Raw genomic sequence first — 24,183 nt, 5'->3', positions numbered from 1 at the left:
TACACTTACGCAAGGCTGCTAGTACTGATATTTGCATTCTTTACCCTTCTAAAGCTGTGCTTGTATGAATCCTTGACAACTACAGCTGTGGCCTATGATCTCAAGGTCAGTGTAAGATGTTTGGGAAAACTCAATTGCTAACCACTACAGTATCTTGAATGACGTAAAATTACATATCATGTATTCTATGATCCAAGGACTTCATCATTGTGTACAAAATGATCCCAGGAGCTATATTCTTCACCAATATGAAGAACATTTAGTCATTTACTAATAGCAAGCAAGCTAGCAACGAGAGTTGTTGCATGCTTTCTTTCATTCGTTTCGACTTAATAATTCTCCATTTCCAACTTCATTTCTGCCATCTACAGATGGAAGGAATCCTTAAATGCCTCCTGATCGTCGCTGGCGTCTTCTCACCATCACCCCAAAGAGCGTAGGCTTCTTCTCCGTGCACTGCATCATCACCAATGTCAAGATCTTCTTCCTTCATCCTCAGATCAACGATTTTGCTGATTGAGTAACAGATCACGCTGGTCGCACCAACATTCCATACAATGATAAAAAGAGCTCCAAGGATCTGGTACCACATTTGTCTGAGGCCATTATGTAGATTCCCATCAAGTATGCAGTACAATAAGCCGGGACCATAAAGGCTACTTCTGTACATCATTCTCAGAAGATTTGGTTTTGCAAAGATGCCTGAGAGCAGTCCCCCCAAGACACCGGCCACGGCGTGAGTGTGGAAGACTCCCAGTGTGTCATCTACACTTTGGAAGAACGGTGATTTTTTATGCAATACCATCATGGTGTACCAAGGTATTGAACCAGACGATGCTCCCATTAATACGGCTGCCCATGGCTCCACAATCCCTGGTTGATCATGTATATATTATTTGGTGGGATGCTGCAAAATTGCTTGTTTTACTTTCTTAAATCATCAAAACACCAATTTAGAAGATTTATATTTTGTTATCTCATAGAGTGAACATGCTCTTTAATATATTATCAGTATCGCCTCACATTTCCAAACATAAGGCTTAATTATTATGTGTTCGAATTTACAGTCTAACAACATAAACATATCGAGGATTATATATACCTGCACCAGGGGTGATGCAGACAAGGCCAGTGATCATTCCCTGCACCGCGCCAATCACAGAGCTTTTCTTGTACACAATCATGTCAAGGGAGACCCAAATCAAAAGGCTGGTAGCAGTGCAGACATGGGTGTTGAGGATGGCCAAAGATGCAATCTCATTTGCAGCAAATGGAGAGCCACCATTGAAGCCAGTCCAACCAAGCCATAGAAACCCTGCACCTCCCAACATGTGAATTATGTTGTTTGGTGGAAAGTGTTGCCTGTCATGCGCTTGCCTTGGTCCTACCTACATAACCATCACCAAGTTACTCAGAAAAATGAAACTTGACAGGTGAATATAAGCATCTTATACTGCTAGATTGCTTGACAAGAGAATATTTCCAAAGAAAGAAACATTAAGCACAAAATGGTGTTTGGTGTTCATCAATTCATGTGAATTACCCAATAAGCAGCAATAAAACCAGCCACACCAGAAGAAAGATGAATCACAAATCCACCAGCATAATCAATAATGTGTTTCTCAAGAAACCCTTGACTTGCCCAAATACTAAAAGCCCCAACTGAGTAAGAAAATGTGAGCCACATTGGTACAAACAACATCCAAGCATAGAAGTTCATCCTCCCAAGCAAAGACCCAGCAAGCAATATCACAGTAATGGCAGCAAATACAAATTGGAAGTACACATAGTCAGCCTTTGGAACAAAATAGCCTTCATATTGGTTCAGGATACTAGGTGTCATAGCAAAACCAGGCCTTCCCACAAATGGGGTGAGCTTGGTACCAAATGACATGTTATGAGCCCAAAGTACCCAACACAAGAGCACCGCCGCAAAGGCGTATAGGGCCATGAATGCGGAGTTCACGGCCCATTTCTTCTTGACCATGGATCCATAGAGTATGACGAGCCCCGGAACACTTTGCATGCCTACCATGGTGGTTGCTGTGAGTTGCCATGCATTGTCTGCCTTGTTGAACCATAATGGTGTCGCATCGTCTTGATTAAAATTTGTTGGGAGAGAAGATAGTAGGTTATTGGTGTAATTCATTGAGATTGAAAAGAAAGGAGATAACTTGGGGAAAGTTTTGGAATAGCTTATCAGGAACAGCAATTTATAATGTCATGATCTTTGGAGTTGCACTTTGATTTCACCTCCAAGCTTTGTTGTACTATATCAACATTCTTTGCTGGCTAATTGTTGAGATTCATTTTGAAATTTTTTAAAGCAGTGAACATGTACCATTTTGGACAGATTCTAAAGGTTAACTTGGATGCAAATTATCGATTCCATGGATTAGTTGGTTGGTTTTGTTCGGTTTCTGTCCTTTCATTCACTCGTAGGCCAAATAAAAATGAGATGTAGTCTGATGAAGATGTGTTCATATATCATAACCACTGTAACAGTGATTTGTTCATCAAATAAAGAGTTGATACACTTTCATACACAAAGCAAGGTGAACCTCAATCTCTGCATGCTCATATCATTTTTTTAAAAAATTGGATTCATGCATCGTTTAGGTATCCCTTCAAAACTATATATACAAGTTATATTATATATGTTGGATATACATCAAAATGAAACGAAGGTACTACTGGAAACTAAATAATGATCAGACGTACAGTACATATTGTCTCTAACAAGGAAATGAGCGAGGGAATCATACTCGAAGGCGACCTAAAATATGAAACTCAAGTTTGAGTCCTTTCATCTCATATTGTCAAAACGAACAACAATGTTCACTCTTGATGAATAAAAACAAAGGAACATCGTTCGACTTCAAAACAATGTAACATCGCGCGTTTTGTGCATCCTTTCTTCAAAAACCTCCAAATTTGATACTGTGTGTGTGTGTGTGAATTCCCAAATTCATTAGCTCTATCAAATGAATCCAACAAGAGGAATATATGTGTGGAATGCTTACAGCGACATATATACAAGTGAGAATTGGCAAACATTGTTTAAAAAAACGAAACAAAATTGAAGAACACACACGAACACAATACTCTATCATTCATTGGGTAAGTATTTTAACCATATACGTACATGAATACTCATATCGATCCCTCTTGCTTTCGATTAGTTTTGTGAGTGTCTGATTAGCTGGAGTCGGGCAAAGCAATGCCAATATTGTATATTCTTCTTGGACAGACATAGAGATAGTAACCCCTATTGGATGCACTCGAGATTCAACACCGTAGATAGAACTCTTATTCTATTTCTAGAACAATATAAGAGAGAAAAATTTGTCTGAATGACAATAAAAGAGTGTGCTGCATCTTTGATAAATTTAAAGAGACCATGCCACTTCTTTGATCCAATATTTGGCTTGACGGAGATTATATAAAATAGGGAATTTGTTGGAGTTAAAGAAAAAATTGCTTGAAGCTCTGATTTTTGCTTCCTCATAATAAAGAAATTATAGAGAAACTGTTGAAGATGCTCTAAGAAGCTATACAGTGCCACATATTGCTATCGGGAACATATATATCTTCTCATAATATTATCTAAATTGCTGTAATTTAGTAATTATAATGACACATTGCTTTTAGAACTACAAAAGTTTCAAAAAATAAAGGTCACGCTGTTCACAGATTTACTTGCTTAGGATAAGAATGACAAGATTAAACACACTAGATTCAGTAGAAAAGTGCCTTAGATCATGTCATTAGAATCCTCCTAATGTTGGGAGAGCATGTTAATCACATCAGCTCTAAGACTCTAATCACTCAAAATTATTCATGATTGCGAAATTTCTCCTGTTTTTGAAGTATCCTCGATCATCATATGTTAGACAGTAAAAAATGATGAACTTGTAAACCCTGGAATGCATAATACATCTAAAAATAAAAGCAAAAATTAATGCTTGAAAAACTGCGTTTGTGTTTGGGTGAACTATCTGCGGTCAAACATGCACTTCTGGCATCCACTGGATCCCTAACAACAAAAACTTGAGAAATTCATATCCAATTCTGCATAGTTAGTCAGGGTACCTAACGCATCTAAACTTTACATCAACCTGAATTACCGTGTGATCGATCATCCTTGAAACCAAAAACCAATCATCCATGAGAACAGTAAGAACCAATCAAGAGAGAAAAGAAGAAGAAGATGATGATCGAATCGACCAGAAAATGAATGAAGAATTTCATTAATATTTGCCATACTTGTGCCAACAGAGAAGCATAACTATACATTTCCTAACAATATAGAACCTGGATCTCTTCTCCCTCACAATGCTCATGCATCCACGCCTAGTCGTCTCAACACACCCACCACAATTACCATCTAGCCCTCCTCCTCCTCCTCCACGCTGCTTCGACGTGCATTGACCCATTTACAAACCCTAAAATCAAATCTGAAACCAGAAATGAAAACCCAGAAAGAGGAAAAGATATATATTACACAGATAAAAACCAAAATGAATCGAAACGAAACCTACCAGCCCTAAAATCCTAAACACAGAAGTCCCAGCACAGATTCCCCTTATATAAACCCAGAAGCAAATCCCTGGTGCTCTTCCTGTTCATGTCAACCACGTGTCCTTTTCTTTCTGACTCGATATCTGTCTTCGTCGTCTTCTTCTTCTCTCTGCTGTGTTGTTAATTTGCTTCCATGAATGGCCAAACTGGATCAGGTTTGATTTCTTTTTCTTAGATGCTAAGGAGGGTTTGGTGTAATGATCGACGGCTGTGATGGGATCGAGAGCATTCATGCGGTTTTGTCGTCCACGTTTTGTGCTCTTCAAGTGGTTCAAATGTACTCAATCTCGTTTTGTAACATTTCGAAATGGGAAAGGAATTTTGCTCGGAGTTTAATTTCTTTTATAACAAGGAAACCTCAGATATCATATAATATAGCTGGACAAATTGTGAGTTGTCTATGTGTGTGAAACCTCTTGCATTGCATCAATCATATAATGAGTTGGTGGGAGTTTTAGACAAGCCAAATAAAAGAACAAAAGCACAAAGTTGGTAGAGTGAAATTTGTTTACTACAATCTGTAGATAAACGTTTTACTAAATAACCGTTTTAGTGACTAAATGGGTGTCTATTTTCTCGAAATGTTGGATAAGGTCGTCGAATCCCATTTATCCAAAACTAAAAATAAGGTTTTACAAATAGAGACTCAAAATTCTTGGTCATTTGATAATGATCATTAGCGATGGTGATGTTGATAATGTTTAAAATTTTGTTTTGGATAAATACAGACGAAACTATATTCAAGATCTATAACAGAGAATCTATGGGAGGACATTAGAGGGGACATCCCACCATATATATAGATGGCAATAACAGCTTTTCTTCCTTCATATATATCTGGTGCATGGTTCAACTTTCAATCAATTAATACAATCCAAAAATAAATAAATAATAATACAATGTACTTAATTAGGAACATATATAATTGATTGCATCTTATAATAGTGCTTAAAATATCAATAATACAATGGAATGACCCACCAAAAGATTTGATGAAAATGTCTGTAATATGAGAGATGACTCAAAAGTTTAAACTATTAGTGATCATAATATATTGCCATTATCTCTAATGAAGCAACAACCTAATACGAGAAGGTGATGCATGCTGCAGTGTGGTTGCTATTTTGATCTTAATTTGTAGGTGTTGTAAATACTTTTAAAAGTGCTTAATTGTCTTTGAATAGCTCTAGCGTGCCACATTTAGCACGATTCACTTTGCCTTTTCACATTATCTCAACCAATGCTCTAACATATAATTATATGATTAAAAAGAAAACGCACGCTAGAAATGTCAATATTTTTTTTGGTTTACATGCTTGAAATTTTCAAAGTCTATCCAACACAAACAATATTCAATTAAGGTCGTCGATCCCATAAGCAAACTACCATTTTCCTTCTAGCCCTTAACAATATATAAGAAATAGAAACGTCGTCAATTTGCTGCTTTTATTCCATACATAGCCTACTTGGATTGCATCATATATAATATCTCTACTGAAAAGGAAGAGATCCCTTAAGGGTGGTTGACAAACTTCAAAAAACCAAAACCTAATCAAAACTCAAAGACAATTTAGAAATCAAATCTCAAAGACAATTTAGAAAAACAAACTAATATCAAATCTCAAAGAGACAATTTAGAAAAATAAACTAATAATGTGGCCCATGCAGGTCTCGAACCTGCGACCTTCGCGTTATTAGCACGACGCTCTAACCAGCTGAGCTAATAGGCCATTTCTTGCCAATAATTACGTTTCAAGCCAAATTAACCACGCTTAACGAAAACAAATTAAATATTCCCCACCGGCCACACTGTTGAGTGCGATAATCCAGATGAGTCAGCATGCAGTGGACCCGTGGCCTAAAGCAACGAAACAAAGGTCGTCATCATCACAGGCACAGCACAAAAAGAAAGAAAGCAAGAAAGAATCTCTCTTTCTCCTCCTCCTCAATTTTCACTTCTTCTTCTTCTTCTCAAATTTCTCCAATCTCGTTATTCCGCGCCGCATATTCTCCTTCAAATCCAGAGCCAGATTCACTTTTTTTAAGCTCCAAAATGGCGATCGACGAGGACTTGGAGAGCTGCGGCAGCAGAGACGCTGCGTTCTCGTCGCAGGCGCAGGCGCAGCCGCGCCACCAGCGCCAGAAGCTCAAGGTCTACAACGAGGTGCTGCGTAGAATTCAGGACTTCAATTACGAGGAGGCCAGTCTTCCTGGATTTGATGATCAGCTTTGGCTCCATTTCAACCGCTTACCTGCTCGGTATTAAACCCTAGCCTTTTCTCTGTTTTGATTCGTATGGTTCATTCATTAGCTTTTGGCTTTTTGCGTTTTCGCATTGTTTGTTTTGTTGTGGAGAAGACTGTAGCGATTTAATGTTACTAATGATTGTTTAAAGGTTGCTAATTGTCTGGTAGTGAATGTGTTTAGGGAAAAAGAAATCGGATTCGGTCATCGTTTTGATATTTGTTCTAACTATAAGCTATGAGCCTATGAGTAATGGTATCTATACATTTTAACTCATAGTTGTGGAAATTGAAGGCCGAAGCTTTGAAGAATTGTGTGTGTTTGTTTGTTTGTTTGTTGTGGTGATGGTTGGTGTTGTGCTATGTAGATACGCATTGGATGTGAATGTGGAGAGGGCAGAGGATGTGCTTACACATAAGAGATTGCTGCAATTAGCCGAAGACCCTGCTAACCAACCTGCCTTTGAAGTTCGCACGGTGCAGGTGACCACACATGCGGTTATTGGTTACTATGATTTACTCTTGTTGAGCTTAATGAACACGATTTGTGTGCGTGTGTACCAGTATGCATGTTGCATGTATTTTTGATTTGACTCCAGTCAGTGTTCTTTTCTTGTTACACCCATTTTACATGTATTGCATTTGAAGTCTTGAAGTTTAAGTATTAACGCTATTATCTGAAGCAGGGGCGGAGAAGTTCTTATTACTGAGTGGATTTTCTTCGATGCAGGTTTATCCCATGTACAATGGGAATGCTGGCGATTCGGTTCATTCAGATTCTTCAATGAAAGAAGATGCACAGAGTTCTTATAATCATAATAGACAAGGGTATGGCTAACCATATCAGATACCAGGCTATACTTCTTTTGTAATTAAATGCCTTCTCTGTCAGTTTTCTTTTTATTTTTTTATTTTTTATGTGATAGTCATTGAACTGTGGTGTCAGCAGGATTCATGCACCGCCTACCTTTGGTTCATCTCCTAATCTTGAGGCACTTTCACTTCTAGCCAATAGATCCCATGTTGATGATGGAGACAGTGCAATGAGCGCAACACCCTATGTTACTAGGTAAGATTCGAATTTAGGCCAATCTTTGGTAATAAGTTTTGTAGGGCAATGAGTTTGAGGTTTTTTACTGTTTACCATGAGCAAAAACAGTATTGGTCATTTACTACCATAAAAATGTTAATATTTTTACTTATTTTTTTGGTAATTGGTCCAGGCCTATGCATGAGATCACTTTTTCAACAGTCGACAAGCCTAAACTTCTTAGTCAGGTAGTCCTCGTCTGTATGTCTACTGCATGCACTGAACTTGGTTCATACAGCACATCAGCATTCTAATTTCTGCCCTTAGTTTTAGCTTTAACATGAACACTTCTCAAACTTCAAGTAGTTGGCAATTAATATTGTTCCAAGTTGTGCCTCTGTTAAACAGCAGCAGATGTTCATAATGGATCTATATCTGAATGCTTCTATAGTACCTAATCATGCCTTCATATTTTCCTTCCAAATATCCTTTTTCTTTGATGTGTGTTCTTTTTGAGGGACTTGGGATCAATTGGCTTTGTTTAATTATTATTTTATATGCATAGACAATAAAATTGTGTTTTAGACAAATTTAGGACGTAAAAAACCATAACGCTGTGAACTAGCTGTTGTTTGACATTAGATGATCAGTTTGATCACTGAGATATATATATATATATATATGTATATAGGACTTTTCTCAGGTGTGGATGTCCGCACCGTAAAACGGTCCGGACGTCCGTAGCAGAGACGGACTGTATATATATATATATATATATATTTCTCTGAACCTTATCCACCTAAAATTAACTTATTTGTTTCATTGACTCATCTATAATAGCCTTTTCTTGGACTATGAAATTGAAAATTCTTTTATCACATGTTATTGGTTTGATGCAGTTAGCAATTAATGATTGACCTGAAGTTCTAGAGACAATCGAGATAGGGTCTTAGTTTACCTTTGAACAAAAGTCTCATATGTTTAGAACTCTACCAGGTAGATAAGAGTAAAATATCTTATTGCATGAGGTATGCTTAGTATAGTGGTGGATTGTTGACCTTTGATTTCTTGTAAATGGTTATGATCATATACTGCATACAGTGCTGAGTTTTTGCTCATATACAAGAGTTACATGTCATATTGCACATTTTATGGCGCCCTTCTCTCTCTCTCTCTCTCCCTCTCCCTATAAATACTTACTAACTAATAGATTTTAGTGATTACTTTTCCAGTTAACTTCAGTACTAGCTGAGATTAATCTGAATATTCAAGAAGCTCATGCCTTTTCCACTGTTGATGGATTTTCTCTGGATGTTTTCGTAGTTGATGGTTGGCACTTAGAGGTATGAATTGGTACTCCTCTTTGTAGATGTTTGCATCATTACTTTTTGGTCATTGAACAAATCTCCTTGCATGTTGGAAACATTAGGAAACTGAAGAACTCAAAAGGGTATTGGAGAAGGAAATTTCAAAACTAAAGGTTAGTTTTCTGCTCTTTTATTGTAAGTTTTCAAACTCTTGTTCTTTTCATTGTCGGGAATTACTTCATTTTTTTCTTTTCATCCTAAGGGAATCTTATTCATATTCTTATTTGCTATTTATAAGAATGCTTTTGTTTACATTCCGGTATATCTGCTGAGTGCCACCTGGATGGTATCAATCTATAAGTTTGGGTTCAGATTTCCTGGCTGATTAAATGTATCATTGTTTTCATATTTTCTCACTACCCTTCATTTTCATCATTGCTTGACAATGTCATTTCATTATTGTACATAAGTTAGTTCTTATTCCTCTATTCTGGATCCCCCATCCTACCCCCGTTAAACCAAAACAGAGAAAGAAAAAAGGTACATCTATTTGTTATAGTTAGTGATACTCCTTCCCTTTGATACTCTGCAGGAGTCAAAGCAGTATCCAGTTGCTGTGTTTAGTGAGGATAACCAAATAAAAACTGAGTCTTTCCCTGATGCCCTACAAATACCAACTGATGGTATTGATGTATGGGAGATTGATACAAAGCAGCTGAAATTTGAGAATAAAGTTGGATCTGGAACATTCGGTGATCTGTAAGTTGTATTTTGAATCCTGTTCTTGATTATACAGGTTCTCGTTTGACATCTTGTTTCCAACTTCTTCAGGTACAGAGGCACATTTTGTAGTCAGGAAGTTGCCATCAAAATTCTAAAACCTGAGCGTGTCAATGCAGAGATGCTGAGAGATTTTTCACAGGAAGTTTATATACTAAGGTCTGATATTTATCGGAATACCTGTTTATAAGCCTTAGTGGTAGTTTCCATGTATTTAGAACTTTTAGAACTTGTTGCTATCGTTAATATTGCAGGAAAATTCGGCACAAGAATGTTGTGCAATTCATTGGTGCATGCACTCAACCTCCAAACATCTGCATTGTGACCGGTATGTCCTTATTATGTATTCCTTAATATTAATGATCCCCGTATATAGTATTGTATTATTTCAGAAACAGGAGTGATTGTCAGTCTTCTTTGTGTTTCTTGTGCACCTCTTTTTTCAGTGATTCCATATCTTTTTATGTGCTGTATCTCCTAATCTTCCTGTAACCTTTGACTTGGGAGTACTTTAATAATTTAGAAGAAAAAAAAAACGAAAATTGTTCATGCAAATAGTAGATTTGCAAAGAAAAGTAATAGAAACATATAAAAGTCATTTAGAAAGGAAATAAGTAAGGGCCTCAAGTGGGGAAAGGGGGAATTTGAATGTCAGAACCCTTTCAAAAATCATGATTGATATAGATGAGTGCTCTATCTCTGTCTTTATTGTATTCATCTCTAACTGTTCATATCCGAAGAACACAAGGCTGTCTATCAAGTAATGATATACCAGATTGAAAGCACCTAGAGATTCATGGAATACATACCCATATTCACTGTTCAACTCCTTTTGATATTCATATTTCTGCTTTATCAGAGTTTATGTCCAGAGGAAGTGTTTACGACTTTCTGCATAAACAAAAGGGTGTGTTCAAGCTTCCATCTCTGCTCAAAGTAGCAATTGATGTTTCCAAGGGAATGAATTATCTGCACCAAAATAATATAGTCCACAGAGACCTTAAGACTGCCAATCTTCTGATGGATGAACATGAAGTAAGTGCTTTTCATGATTTTTCATCAATGGCTGATTATGTGTCAACTAAAATATAATAAAATATAAATTTCCTTTAAATTGATAAGGGTTACGACTTCAAAGAGCAGTTATATATATATATATATCAATTAATTAGTCTCTCTTAAGCATGTTTGCTATGAAGTCGTCTGAGATCCCACTTGTGCAGGTTGTTAAGGTGGCTGATTTTGGGGTTGCCAGAGTGCAAGCTCAATCTGGAGTGATGACAGCTGAAACCGGAACATACCGATGGATGGCTCCTGAGGTAGGCATCTACTTGGATATTGACTTTTATATTATTGAACAATATAGCACTAAAAATGAGTTCTAAGTGTTAAAAGAATTTGTTAATCGTTATGTGACCAATAGTTAAAAATATTTGGGTGGAGTTGGCTGTAATCCCTATATCCCTGTGTATTTAGGGATATCTAACTAAATTGTTAGGTCATTATGTGTTTCATATTAGTCATATAACCCATTTTCCAGCCTCATTGTATAGTTTCTTAATTACTTTTTACTACTTAAATGAAGGTCATTGAACACAAACCGTACGATCACAAGGCAGATGTTTTCAGTTTTGGCATAGTACTGTGGGAGCTTCTAACAGGACAAGTAAGATATTTTCCTTCCCGATGAGTATTGTGTTTGTGTGCAATATCCCTTGCTTATCATGTATTCCAGTAGTACTATCCAGCAGTTCTGAACGACACAAATATCTCTATGTTTTCTTTTTCAGCTCCCCTACTCATTTCTGACCCCATTACAAGCAGCAGTGGGTGTGGTGCAAAAGGTACTCATCATATATGATTTAGCATAATTTTTCTACAAATGATATCCTTAAACATTAATCTCGATCACTCTAATTGGCATCCTGTCAGGCACTGCGACCTACAATTCCGAAGAATACAAACCCAAAGTTCGCAGAATTGCTTGACAAATGCTGGCAGCAAGACCCAACTCAAAGACCTGACTTCTCCGAAATTGTAGAAATCCTTCGACATTTGGCCAAGGAGGTACTGTCTTCCCCGACTGTAATTTTTCTGCCCTTCAACATATTTAAATTTCATAATCTTGAAACAGGTGGGAAATGAGGGTGAAGACCGACACAAGGACAAGTCATTTTTCTCAGCACTGAGATGGGGCCATCACTAATCAGAGATGAGAGAACTCCATTTTTGTATGCCCCAAGCAATTACTGGGATTTCACATTGACCTCTCCAAGGGTGACGACATACAATTCTCGCTGTACAGTTTTTCCAAGCAACTACACAGATTATAAACTGTGTTTTACGGACTCGGTTTTTCTTAGTTTAACTAGTCCACTGACTGTAGCAAACTACCGGAGCCATTATCGAAAGAAATTGTAAACAAATACATGCAAGATCTTATGGTATATTGCAGTTGCTTCCTGGATGCATTCTTGAATGAACAGATTTCATATTGATAGTAAACTATTAACAGTTTTGAACCCGTTTACATCTCGCTTACAATTTTGGTGAAAAACTGTTCATGTACGCAGCCTTTTATTAGGAAATCCTAGTAGTTCCGAAACCTTTGTCTTGCTATGTATATATAGTTAAGCTGTGATGGATCTGGCATCACTATACCCGTTGAGGAGCTGCCGTGCACGAACCTTGACCTGCAACTGCACAAGCGCACGCATGCATTGCATAGCGACTCGGGCCTGTTTCCTCACACACACTCCTCGAACCAGTGCTTGCAGCTTCACCAGGCTCTTGAGTGCTCGAAATGCTCGTCTTGCCTGCCAAAATTTTCAGATGATCACAAACCAGATACTGTTATCAGTCTTGTGAGCAAACATTGAAACGCTTATTTCAAAACTAAAAAACTCTGCATAGAAAACCGTAGTGTTGGGTTTATGTTATATACAAGTTGGCCTCTGAAAAATGCTTGGATCTTGATGGCTGCAATGTCTTCCTTGGTTAAAGTTTTCTCTATGGTTATGATGGAAGAGATTGTAGACGAAGCGTCGTCGTGAATGAGGACTTCATAATCGGCTTCTTCTCCATGGAAGCGTGGGCTGGTGTTATAGACGACAATGATATCTCTGTCTGAGGATCTCACAAACTTTCTTCGGATTTTTCGAAACCAGTTGCTGGAAGTTCCCATAGTTTTGAAGGGTGTTTGAGATTTCAGTTGGTTGATCCTCCACTTAAAAGACCAAAATGGAGGAGGAGGTGCCTTAAAGGAAGAGAATGTGACCACCATGTATTGCTTAGGTAGTGCTCGTCAGAGACTCAGAACGTGTTGGCCATGAATATCTCTAATCTCCTACCGGCCATCAGCTCTGTCATCACTGTGATTAACTCATATATAAACTGTTTGAATGCAAAGGAGTTGACTAAACCTCATGACTTAATTGCCTTATATTTCAAAATACAAACTCTATGTTTAATCTCTTCTCCCATAACTGATTTCTTAGTTGAAGAGCAATCTCATGTACCCATCAGCCCATCTTACTCTACCATCGGATCATAGTTTCGAACCCATCTTAATTGAGATTCGAATACATGACTTTAAACAGGTTGGTTATTATGCTACCATGTCACGGTCCATCGAAACCAAAATCTTCATAACCTAACATCAAGATTTTTTAACTGAAGGAAATAAAAAATTGAACTATTATGTATCAATCAACGGTGAGATTAAAGAAGGTTAACAATAATTTTTGGATAAGTTGTGTGAATAAAACCCAATTTACCCATAAGCAATCATATATATATACTTTGCTTCGACCACCAAAAACAAAAACAGAGAACTACTAGGTCTATGGCTATCGTAGGTCCTCGAAAGCAGAAGAAGACCCTATTAACTACTCTTCCAACTGAACTATTTGAGGACATCGTAAAGCGCCTCAACAGTACTAAATCCGATGTCTCTCGATTTCGTGCCGTCTGCCGATCATGGCGGTCCTCCATTCCTCCCGTCGATTCGAAGCTCCAAAACTTCAAAATCAAGACTTGGAAAGAGAACAACTACAAAATCCTTCACGTCAATGAGGTCGCAGTCTACCATCATCTTGTGTCTCCTGCCATTAATCCCGGTGAACAAGTCCCAAGGGATTGGCTGGTTAAACTGCGCAGTCCGGACCAAGGTGGCCAAGTTATGAACTTGTTAGACTTTCAAGGATTCGAGTTGGCAAAAGCTTATGAGTTGAGTGGAGTGCAGAGGTTCGTCATGTCGACGAACTTCGATTCCCCTGACGCCATGCTCATTCACCGCGGAGAGTTATACCATGGAGGATTAGGTCTTGACAATAAAGGGTACGTGAACCTCTTTAAGTTTGAGGACAACCAACTCTTTATGAGATGCAGTAGTTACGAAGATGTGATTTTCTATCGAGGAATGTTCTATGCTGTCACGACGGACGGGAGAGCTATAGCAGTTGATGGGAAGTTGACAAAGGTTGCGGTTTCGCATCCGATATGTATTAAGTACCAATACCGTTGTAACAAGCACCGGGTGTTGAGTTTGGTGGAATCTTCAGGGGATCTACTTTTAGTTGAAAGATTCTCGAGAAAAGGTTGGTGTGATGGAAATCCTCTCAAGATTGATGTCAAGTTCAAGGTGTATAAGTTGAATGCGGTTGAGGAGAAATGGGTTGAGATGCAAGCTTCGGATTTGAGTGATCGGATATTGGTGTTTTTGACCGGTGTTCATGATTACTATGGCTTCTCTCTTGCTGCTAAAGATTTCCCAGGATGCCAAGGAAACTGTATTTATTTCTCAACTAAAAAACTTCCTCAGGTGGGAGTGTTCGACTTAAGCAATGGTACTCTCTTTGACCTAGAATCTTTACCACAAAGTGCTAGAATCTTTCTCCCTCGGTGCAACAATGTGTCGATCGAATCAATCATGCTCGATGGAGAGATATCCAAGCCTCAGCTCCGTAACAGACTATCAGTTGAGCTTAAAAAACTGAGATATTTGCATTCATGTTTGTTTAAGAAACATCGTAAATATATTGTAAACCAATCTTGGTGATGAACAGCAGTACTGGCTTTTTTCTAGGCTTTCTATTTACAGGCTTTTTCAGTTTGTTGTTCTTTTTCTGTTAGTTCTCCAGTTTTTAAAGAGGTGCTAGTACGTAGTAGAGATACTGGACTTCATGAATCTATTTATACACGCGAGTTTTCTTATGTTTCACACAGTTTGATCCCACTCATCATACTTCCTGTGCCCCTTGAATGAGTTCAAGAGGACTATTATGTGCAGATTCCTCTGAGTTTGAAGCATTCTGTGCGACTCTAGCTCATTCCAAGCTTGAGTCTCAACTAACTCATAAAACAAGATGTTGAAAACTAAAACCATGACATTTCATTCATCAACAATATATATGGAGCAGTACTTCTCTAACTTTTGAACTAAGCTACGCAATTACACGCATTGCTTTAGACATATATGTTTCTTCAACATTCAGACATTGTATTCTTCTTTTTTTTTGGGTTACAGAAGGGGTCTAAAACCCAAACAGAAAGAAAAAAAAAAAAAGGAAAAAAACTAAGCACTAGTCCTAGAGCATCTAGCTCCAGAAACAGCAGAAATGTCATCAAGAAACATCTGAGCAGCATGGATGGGAGGATCGTCAAGGATGAGTAAACCCAGATCATGATTAATGCTGTCTTTGGCTAAATCCATGCTTGTTCTCCAAGGCTCTATTATTGCCCTATTATTGTTATTTGTTTCCCTCTTCCCTTGGGCTCCGAAGCCTACAACCCAACTCAAGATACAGTAAGTCCAAGCTAGGAAGCAGGAACCTTAGTGCATGCCATATAAAGCACTTTGATTTTGTATCTAATAAAAAAAGCCTTGCCTCCGAAGTAGGAATGTTCTATGCTGTCGACTCTAATGGGGGAGCCGTAGTGGTTTATGGTTCCCTGAACTTGACAACCGTTGTGGTTGAATTGCCGAGATCAAGCAATTACGGTTTTCAATGCAGGGTGCTAAGTTTGGTTGAATCACCCGGGGATCTACTTTTAGTTCGAAGACTTGAAGACTCCGGTCAAGAGTGACGTCAAGATCGTGAATGCGGTTGAGAAGCAATGGGTTAAAAACTTGAGATGCAAGCTTCGGATTTGAGTGATCGGATATTGGTGGTTTTGGGTTATGATCGCTGTAGCTTCTCAGTTGCTGCTAAAGATTTCCCAGGATGCAAAGGGAACTGCGTTTATTTTTCTAATGAATTTAGTCCTGAGGTGACTCAGGTGAGAGTGTTCGACTTAAGTAGTGATACGTACTCGCTCGGACCTACACTTTCAAAACACAGCTTTAGAATCTTTCTCAACAACAAACTATGATGGCTCATCTATTGTGCCTCACCATAGTTTTTTTTTTTTTTTAAATTTTTTTAATTAGGACATAGATGAGCTGCTTGATACGAGTTCATGATGACTATTGTAGTATTGTAGTCCAGAAGCATGACATAATAAACAGAAAATGTTTCGTCATGTACCGAAACCCTCTTTTGAATCTCTTCATCCATACTCCATTTCATCAGTTAGCAATCTGAGATACCAATCTTACTCAACTGCATTTGTTTAATTCAATACAACTGGTTTCAGTTAGTAGTTGTGAACTCCACGCATAAAGTACATATATACATGCCAATGTGGACCACTTCTAACTTCTTTAACTAAGCTACGCAATTACACACATTGCAATGGGCGCATTACCCTTGAATGTTCTTCTACATTTTGTTCTGAATGCATGCTTAGTTCTTCAAGGCTCTATTATTGCCACTTTATTTGTAATTTGTTTCTCTTGGCATTCACATTCCTAGGCGATCGAGGATTCCATAACCACGAGCGTTCTCTTTCACAACTCTGTTGGAAGTCCATTTTGAGTCCAAGTAGCATACCCACCGGCCATGTCTGTAATCCCAGTGAAACCCTGCAAAATATATTAAAGAACAAAGCTTTGATCAGCTTTTACAACTTTTCCATTGCGACGTTGAAATGCCATTGAGAAATACAATGAGTAAACTAGGCTGTCTTATTCGGAATCCTTTTCTGAAATTTTAGGTGCAATGCAAGCTATTGGACATTGATGTTCAACCAAACTGCGATGTCAACTTTCATCATTATCAACCATAAAGCAATTGCTTTACAAACAAAGTTAGAAATTTGATTCGAAGGGTAGGTAAGTAGGTAATGTGCTTACAGCAGCTACAAGATCAGTTGCAGCCATCATTGATCTTTTCCCAAGCTGGCATCCCTGAAAAACCATGAGATTAAACACATAGATATCGTATCTGGAATAATCCCATCAAAATGAGGAAAATCCATATTGTAATTGGAACTTACAACAATAATTTCATCATGTTTTCTGAAATGTGATGAAACCTCCTTCACAAACTCTGGATTCTTTGACATCCCTGCATAGAACAATACATTTGCTTCCTGAACCACCGAGACTTTGCTACCCAAAATGGAAAAGAAAAAGAAAAATCTTATACAGAACAAAAACTAGTAAACAAACAGGAGGTGTGGAAGAACAAAAATTAAACCTGATCCAACTCTGTACAAGTAAGGAATGTTAACAGCACCAGAAGGATGCCCTGCACTAAACTCTTCAGGAGTCCTAAACACAAAAAAAGTACCCAAATACAAAAACCAATGAACTACCAGACTTTGCATGTTAGAATTGAATCAAAGACAAGACCTTTGTTAAGTAAGGGAACAAAAGATAACATCTTTAGTATAACAAAACACACCTGACATCCAAATAATGGTGTCCGGCCAGAAGAAGCTCGTGAGCCACACGCACCGGCACCGACGTTGGAAGTCCGGCGACCTCCAAATTCCCTCTCAGACTAGCCTTCGGACTTAACCAATTGCAAAACCACAATCAGAGTCAGTAAAACTGTAAAACACACTGTTATATATTACAATCTTTTTTCTGGGTAAATACTAATTACTCACCAGACACTTAAGTTCTTGCATACAATCCGATTGCCACGAATTCGATCCGGGTTCCGAGTCAGTGACAACAAGGACCTCTGATTAGGATTTTGAGGAGAAAGAAGAGACGGGAGTCGAAGTACAGGACCAGTTAAGCAAGAGGTGGACAGAGAAGTCATTGCTATGAGTATGATTTTGATTCTTTTGGGTTCTGGGAATTGAGATTGTGGCAATGATATATGGAAAATGGTTCTGCTTTCTGAATTGGATGTGATTCAGTTTCACACTATTTAATGAGGAGTCAGAGTGAGGGAGAAGAGAGAGAGATGGGTGGGAAAGGTTGCCACGCCAAAGTGGTGCTGGTATGTAAATCCATATTGTTCTGTTTTCAAAAAAATTCAGATAGACTCATAGACCCAAAAAAGGAGGTACACATGATTTTGCATGGATAAGTCTGCTAGCTTTTGACACATTTCTCAATGCATGAATCTTCTTGTACACCTGGCTGGCTAAGACTGGAAATGATAGATGCGTTTTGGACAATATCCAATTAAAAGATATTTGTCCACTCTCAAGGTATAAATTCCTCTTAAAAAGAAAAGGTATAGCAAACTTAGTGATATACAAGAACTCAAGGAGAATGGAGAGAAATTTGAAGTGTACCATTAGCTTGAGTTTGGCATCCTTATTGAGGAGTTTAAGTTTGACACCTTCATTTAGATTAAGTTCATAGGTTGATGTTTATTCTCGACAAAAAAAAAAGGTTCATATGTATGAATTAAGCTGGACTTCAAAACATCTGAATCGTTAATAACAATTGTATTATGACAATCTAAAGCTTAAGTTTGAGTTTGTTACTTCATCTCGTCACTCAAACAAATCAACCTAAGAAAATCCACATTTGCACATGATTACAATCACTTCGCTTCAAATTAAGACAAATTAAAGATACTTAACTTGTTAGATTCTCATTTGGATACTTATCTATTGTGTATTGACTATATTTTGAAGAGTTGCATAAATATATAACAAATCAAAATCCATATCGAGAATCCTAATTTGAGAAATGCTCGATCCAGCCGATTAGTCTCATCTATAATCAACAGGTCACAGCTCACTGACATCATGCATGTTCGGAATTGTATTGGGCTTTCTCGCCCTGAAATGGCACGATCTCTGGTTTGGGCCACAAGAAAGTTTCACACATAAGGCCCAAAATTGAGATAACATCTGCCCAGAAAAGCCCAGATTAACCGCGCGAAGCTGCGAGATTTTCAGGTGGAATGTGAGAGAAGAAAATGGCAACATTGGCGCTCCTGAGCGTAACATCTCCTTCGCTCTCCTCCCCCAGATCTCTTCCTCTCTCAACTCCCACCAGACTCGGCGTCCTTACTCCAACTTCGCGTTGGGCTCGGAGAACTGTCCACCTTCCCGTCATATGCTCCGCTTCGGAGCCCAATCAAAACGCCGAATCCGAACCGGAAACGACGTCGTCTTCCAGTGACTTGACCTACAAACTATGCGCCGGGATCGGAGGCATTGGGTTCCTCGAAACGACCTACTTGACCTTCCTCAAGCTCACGAATTCCGACGCCTTCTGCCCCACCGGCGGCGGCGGAAGCTGCGGCGATATCCTCAACAGTGAATACGCCGTCGTTTTTGGTAACTCCTTAACTTCCTAATTAACTTAATTCAAACTCTCCGAGCAAGAAATGTATGAAAATTTATGTTAGGTTTTGAGAAGGTTTGGTCTTTACGATACGGCGTCATTTTTGTGATTGTGATTTTGCTTTGAAATGTTGTAGGGGTACCTCTTCCGTTGTTTGGAATGATTGCGTATGGATTAGTTGCTACACTTGGTGTGCAGCTATTGGCTGCAAAGAGTTTACCTTTTGGAATTGGGAAATCTGATGCTAGCTTGGTTTTACTTGGGATTACTACCTCCATGGCAGCTGCCAGTGCTTGTTTCTTGTACATTCTTAGCACGCAGTTTTCGGGAACTTCGTGCTCGTATTGTTTGTTATCGGCATTTCTCTCTTTCAGCTTGTTTTTCATCACTTTGAAGGTGTGCCACATTCTCAGTTGTTTTTGTTGTTTCATATGGTTTGATGTTGTTTATTGAGGATGAGTTGAATTTTGGGGGTTTTATAACTGTAGGATTTTGGATTCGAGAAAGTACAGAAAGAGGCGGGTTTATTGGTGTGTTTAGCTGTCTTGGTGGCTGTGACTCTGAACAGGTCATATAGTGCACCTGTTTCCTCAAGGTGATTAACTTTGTTCGGTCTTTAATGTTTTTCATTGACATGAATATGTTAATTCGCCACACTATGCAATGATTTGAGTCTTTACTTTCATCTGAAGTCGAGTTTTCTAGGATTAGGGGATGCCTCGATCAATAAGAAATATGTTAATTACTATTTGTTTCATTAATAAGAAATATCGGAGTGATTGGAGTGATAAACATAGGTGCTGTGATGAGTTTGATTAGTTCTTTCATGTAGTGGAAAGATAAAGCTAACTCCATAGTGTGTCATGAACAACATGAAGATTTTATGCTCTTAGCCTCACACAACCATATAACAATGTATAGTTCTTTAAACCGGTTTGTATAAACAGACTGTAACCTGTCAGATCAATGGTTATTGAAATGAACTGAACTGTTCTTTCATTGTAGTACACTATTGAGATCAACTTCATTGACTACTTGACTATCTATGTAGATGGAATTGGTATGGCTACTTGGCTATCTGTCTAGATGGACTTGAAATATGGTTTTAATGCTTAATGATCTGAAATACCTGATCGCCTGTACCCTACGAACCAGACTTTTTGCAAGAATTTTCTTTTGTGATGTAAAATCACTATCTGTATTTAACGAATTTGGATGATTAAACATATTTATAATTTAGGGAAAGCTTATTACTTATTGTGATTTTATTATATGAGAAGCACTTCCTGTAAAGGAAATTGATATTTTTAGTGTTGCCTTATTTTGTTACAGCCCGGCTGACGTTGATCTTCCATACGTTGCAACTGAAATAACAACACCATCAACTCCATCTGCTATATCTCTTGCAAAGCATCTAAATGCTATAGGTGCTAAAATGTATGGCGCTTTCTGGTGTTCACATTGTTTAGAACAAAAACAGGTAATCTTCCCTCTTTAGTTCCTAAATATGTGTGTTACAAAGATGACATTTGGGGTACAATATTCTCTACTAATAAATTCATTAGGTTGCTGATATGTTTTCGCCGTCATCTTGACTAATCATTTCATAGTGTTACTAGGGAAAACTGTTAGAAACAAAATGAAAAAAGTGCTTTGGGTGCCATGTGTTTAAACTTAGTTGATTAATTTGTTCTTCTTGAAGATGTTTGGACGTGAAGCAGCGAAGGAATTGAACTATGTTGAGTGCTTCCCTGGTGGATATAGAAAGGGAACTATAATGGCAAAGGAATGTATTGATGCCAAACTTGAAGGTTTTCCTACTTGGGTGATCAATGGACAGGTGATAAGTCTTTTCATAGTTTCTTGCAGTAGTCATTTGGTTCATCCTTATTGATATATTTTCAACGAAAGAACGTCGATACCAATAAGAAAACTTGCCCTATCTTTCAAGATTTGCTAGGTTGTAACATACTGTGGCACTTATTGCAGGTTGTGAGTGGAGAGAAAGATTTGTTAGAGCTTGCAGAGGCATCTGGGTTTGAGATGAAAGAATTTAGTCCGACCCTCATAGAGTAAGCAACCATGTTATTACATCACATCACACTCAACAATCATAGAAACTTCCCTTGTATTGCTTACCCGATGATTATTCACATCAACTAGGCACCTTGGGTGGTATATTGTAACCAGTGGTTACCTGTATTTGTTACAGTTTACTAGTTAGCAAAATGTGTACATTTGAAACTCCTTGATATAGAAGCCTGACAGGGAAGTTTCCTTTGGTCAAATTTTACCAATATACGTAATGGCAGTATCAGTTAGGCCAACTTTGACACAGCCTCAGTTGGAATGATCTTCATTCCTCCTATCCCACCATCTCAAGCCTTACATCGGAGACTTGAGCATCAAGGATAAAGAGCACTGATCACATTATGTTATCATAAAATATGATTAGTCATATCAATAATGCTGCTTAAACATATATAAGACATGATTGTTGTTCAAACATACTGTATTATAAACAAATCATTGCTTCCTTATCCTCCTGCTTTCGTGTGTGCCCATCCACCCCACGCTCCTTCACATACCTCACAATGCTTCTTGGGCGCACCGTATGGGCTACAAGAGTTCCAAAGGTTAAAACCACTCACATTATATGCATACGAGTGCGTCCAAGTCTATATTTCTGTATTCATAGTCTTTTGACTTTTTAATATTTGAATGTGATGGCTTCGAATATATATTTGACATTGAAAAGAAATGATAGGATAATGAGGCCATGAGATCACATACTTGGTAATCAAGTCATATCTTCATCCATTTGTCTCCCCAAATCCATTTCAGTTCGTTTAGTTTTATCCAACGCCGTCTCAATCAAAAACACAAAAAAGAAAGAAAAATATTATCCAACGCCACGTAACAAATTAACTACCTAGACTGCCAGGTCAGCCGGGTCAGCAGTCCAAAACCGGACACTCCCATGGGGCCCATCACCCGCCCCAAAAGAAAAATCCGAATCTTCTCCGAATATCCTCCCCTGGAATCCCCGATCATTACTCCCTCTTGTCCTCGCCTCCCAACTCAATCCCCCTTCCCCCCACCTCCTTCTTCTTCAACCTCTTCCCTTTCTCCCTTTCCCTATATAACCCTCCTCTCACTTCACGCTCCATCACAATCCCTTTAATCGAAACATCACAATCCTTGTGAGCCATTTTTTCCTTTACAAAATGATCACCGCCGCTCAAATCTCCGATTCCGAACAGCTTGCCCTTCTCGACAAGCTCCACGTCTTCCAGATCCACGGCCGCGACAAACGCGGCCGCCCCATCCTTCGCGTCATTGCCAAATTCTTCCCAGGTACATATCTATAATTCCAAGTCTTTAAATTGATGAAGAATTCGTTCAGATTTTTTTTTATTGATTTCTGATATGAGTTTTGGATTGAATTTTCAGCTCGGATTGTGAGCGTGGATGTTCTGAGGAAGTATCTGGAAGAGAAGATATTCCCGGAGCTGGAGAACAAGCCGTTCGCGGTGGTGTACGTCCACACCGGAGTTCAGAGGTGCGAGAATTTCCCCGGAATCTCCGCCCTCCGATCAATCTACGACGCGATTCCGATCAACGTCAAGCAGAATCTAGAAGCTGTCTATTTTCTTCATCCAGGTCTTCAGGCCCGGCTCTTCTTGGCCACCTTCGGCCGCTTCCTTTTCACTGGAGGGTAAGAAATTTTAACCTAGTTAAATTTAGTAAATATTTATTTACGGAATTAGTTAGACGGCGCATTTTAGTGGTGATTGAGTGTTGGGGCTAACGTGCGCTTTGGTGTGGCAGGGTGTATGGGAAGCTGAAGTACGTGAGCAGGCTCGATTATCTGTGGGAGCACGTGAGGAGGAGCGAGATCGACGTCCCTGATTTCGTGTATGACCACGATGAGGACTTGGAGCACCGTCCGATGATGGACTATGGATTGGAAAGCGACCACCCGAGGGTGTATGGTGCACCGGCAGTGGATTCGTCTGAGTCGATGTACTCCATGAGGTGCATCTCGTAGTGGGCCTGGTGGGCCTGTAGTGTTAGACTTTTACATCATACCCATTTGTACACAGTAATTTTGTGTTTTTCCTTGTACAAATAAGGTTGAATCACAGTAAAAAGAAAAAAGTCATGGTATATTTGTAGGTAAATTTGGAGGTTCTTTTTCTTTTTTCATACCACTCGAGCTCCACAATTCAGATAAGAGTTTGATTTTTTGTAGGCGTTAGATGTTCTTGAAATGTTTCGAAGATAATGACATGCAATGATAGGGTTGTATGAATAATTGAATAGAAAAACAATGCCTACTAGTTTGATTTTTGTAGGCTTTAGATTTTCTTGAAACATTTCGAAGATAATGACATACAATGATAGGGTTGTATGAATAATTGAACAGAAAAATAATGCCTACTTGGGCAACAGTCCATGCTAGATTTAATGTAGTTTTGCCTTGTTTCAGAAGACAAATGTGACCATATTCATCATTTTTCTTTGGCGTGACTATATGAAGGCTATCATTTCTCGATCAAGTGACTTGTAGGGTTAGGTTATCGTCATCTCTTGCAA

At 38.5% G+C, this 24,183-nt stretch overlaps 6 protein-coding genes, 1 non-coding gene and 1 pseudogene across 8 annotated transcripts; 4 read left to right on the top strand and 4 right to left on the bottom strand.

The window, feature by feature from the left end:
- Positions 1-352: 352 nt before the first annotated feature.
- On the bottom strand, positions 353-2,149 carry LOC101314704 (annotated as a pseudogene). Its single transcript, XR_183837.1, has 3 exons — positions 1,535-2,149; positions 1,103-1,433; positions 353-873 (listed from the first exon to the last, which is right to left on the bottom strand). The product of XR_183837.1 is annotated as an ammonium transporter 3 member 1-like (transcript).
- Positions 2,150-6,237: 4,088 nt separating this feature from the next.
- Positions 6,238-6,311, bottom strand: TRNAI-AAU. The gene has a single exon. It is a non-coding gene; the product is annotated as a tRNA-Ile (tRNA).
- Positions 6,312-6,512: 201 nt separating this feature from the next.
- On the top strand, positions 6,513-12,465 carry LOC101309867 (probable serine/threonine-protein kinase roco5-like). The gene is made up of 16 exons (XM_004287713.1): positions 6,513-6,840; positions 7,193-7,307; positions 7,555-7,652; positions 7,774-7,893; positions 8,048-8,102; positions 9,087-9,197; positions 9,284-9,360; positions 9,786-9,920; positions 9,993-10,100; positions 10,196-10,269; positions 10,801-10,976; positions 11,165-11,260; positions 11,527-11,607; positions 11,732-11,785; positions 11,874-12,008; positions 12,076-12,465. Exons 1-16 carry the CDS (start codon positions 6,635-6,637, stop codon positions 12,145-12,147), a joined length of 1,713 nt encoding a protein of 570 aa, XP_004287761.1. The 5' UTR covers positions 6,513-6,634; the 3' UTR covers positions 12,148-12,465.
- Positions 12,466-12,571: 106 nt separating this feature from the next.
- Positions 12,572-13,125, bottom strand: LOC101314416 (protein IQ-DOMAIN 14-like). The gene is made up of 2 exons (XM_004289015.1): positions 12,886-13,125; positions 12,572-12,757 (listed from the first exon to the last, which is right to left on the bottom strand). The coding sequence occupies exons 1-2, from the start codon at positions 13,123-13,125 to the stop codon at positions 12,572-12,574; spliced, it is 426 nt and encodes a 141-aa protein (XP_004289063.1).
- Positions 13,126-13,785: 660 nt separating this feature from the next.
- Positions 13,786-15,000, top strand: LOC101314132 (F-box protein SKIP23-like). The gene has a single exon (XM_004289014.1). It carries the CDS (start codon positions 13,786-13,788, stop codon positions 14,998-15,000), a length of 1,215 nt encoding a protein of 404 aa, XP_004289062.1.
- A 1,440-nt stretch (positions 15,001-16,440) lies between these two features.
- Positions 16,441-18,337, bottom strand: LOC101309578 (rhodanese-like domain-containing protein 15, chloroplastic-like). The gene is made up of 6 exons (XM_004287712.1): positions 17,937-18,337; positions 17,729-17,839; positions 17,522-17,595; positions 17,319-17,389; positions 17,176-17,229; positions 16,441-16,905 (listed from the first exon to the last, which is right to left on the bottom strand). Exons 1-6 carry the CDS (start codon positions 18,092-18,094, stop codon positions 16,831-16,833), a joined length of 543 nt encoding a protein of 180 aa, XP_004287760.1. The 5' UTR covers positions 18,095-18,337; the 3' UTR covers positions 16,441-16,830.
- An 833-nt stretch (positions 18,338-19,170) lies between these two features.
- On the top strand, positions 19,171-21,896 carry LOC101309286. Its single transcript, XM_004287711.1, has 6 exons — positions 19,171-19,577; positions 19,721-19,980; positions 20,073-20,179; positions 20,917-21,064; positions 21,287-21,424; positions 21,574-21,896. Exons 1-6 carry the CDS (start codon positions 19,214-19,216, stop codon positions 21,658-21,660), a joined length of 1,104 nt encoding a protein of 367 aa, XP_004287759.1. The 5' UTR covers positions 19,171-19,213; the 3' UTR covers positions 21,661-21,896.
- Positions 21,897-22,709: 813 nt separating this feature from the next.
- Positions 22,710-23,949, top strand: LOC101308999 (protein GDAP2 homolog). Its single transcript, XM_004287710.1, has 3 exons — positions 22,710-22,941; positions 23,038-23,302; positions 23,416-23,949. The coding sequence occupies exons 1-3, from the start codon at positions 22,812-22,814 to the stop codon at positions 23,633-23,635; spliced, it is 615 nt and encodes a 204-aa protein (XP_004287758.1). The 5' UTR covers positions 22,710-22,811; the 3' UTR covers positions 23,636-23,949.
- The last annotated feature ends 234 nt before the right edge of the window (positions 23,950-24,183 follow it).

The sequence above is a fragment of the Fragaria vesca genome, linkage group LG1 (assembly GCF_000184155.1).
Source record: "Fragaria vesca subsp. vesca linkage group LG1, FraVesHawaii_1.0, whole genome shotgun sequence".
Classification (NCBI taxonomy): Eukaryota; Viridiplantae; Streptophyta; class Magnoliopsida; order Rosales; family Rosaceae; genus Fragaria; species Fragaria vesca.
The sequence above is the reverse complement of the archived record's forward strand: the minus strand, read 5'-3'. Positions and strand labels throughout refer to the sequence as shown.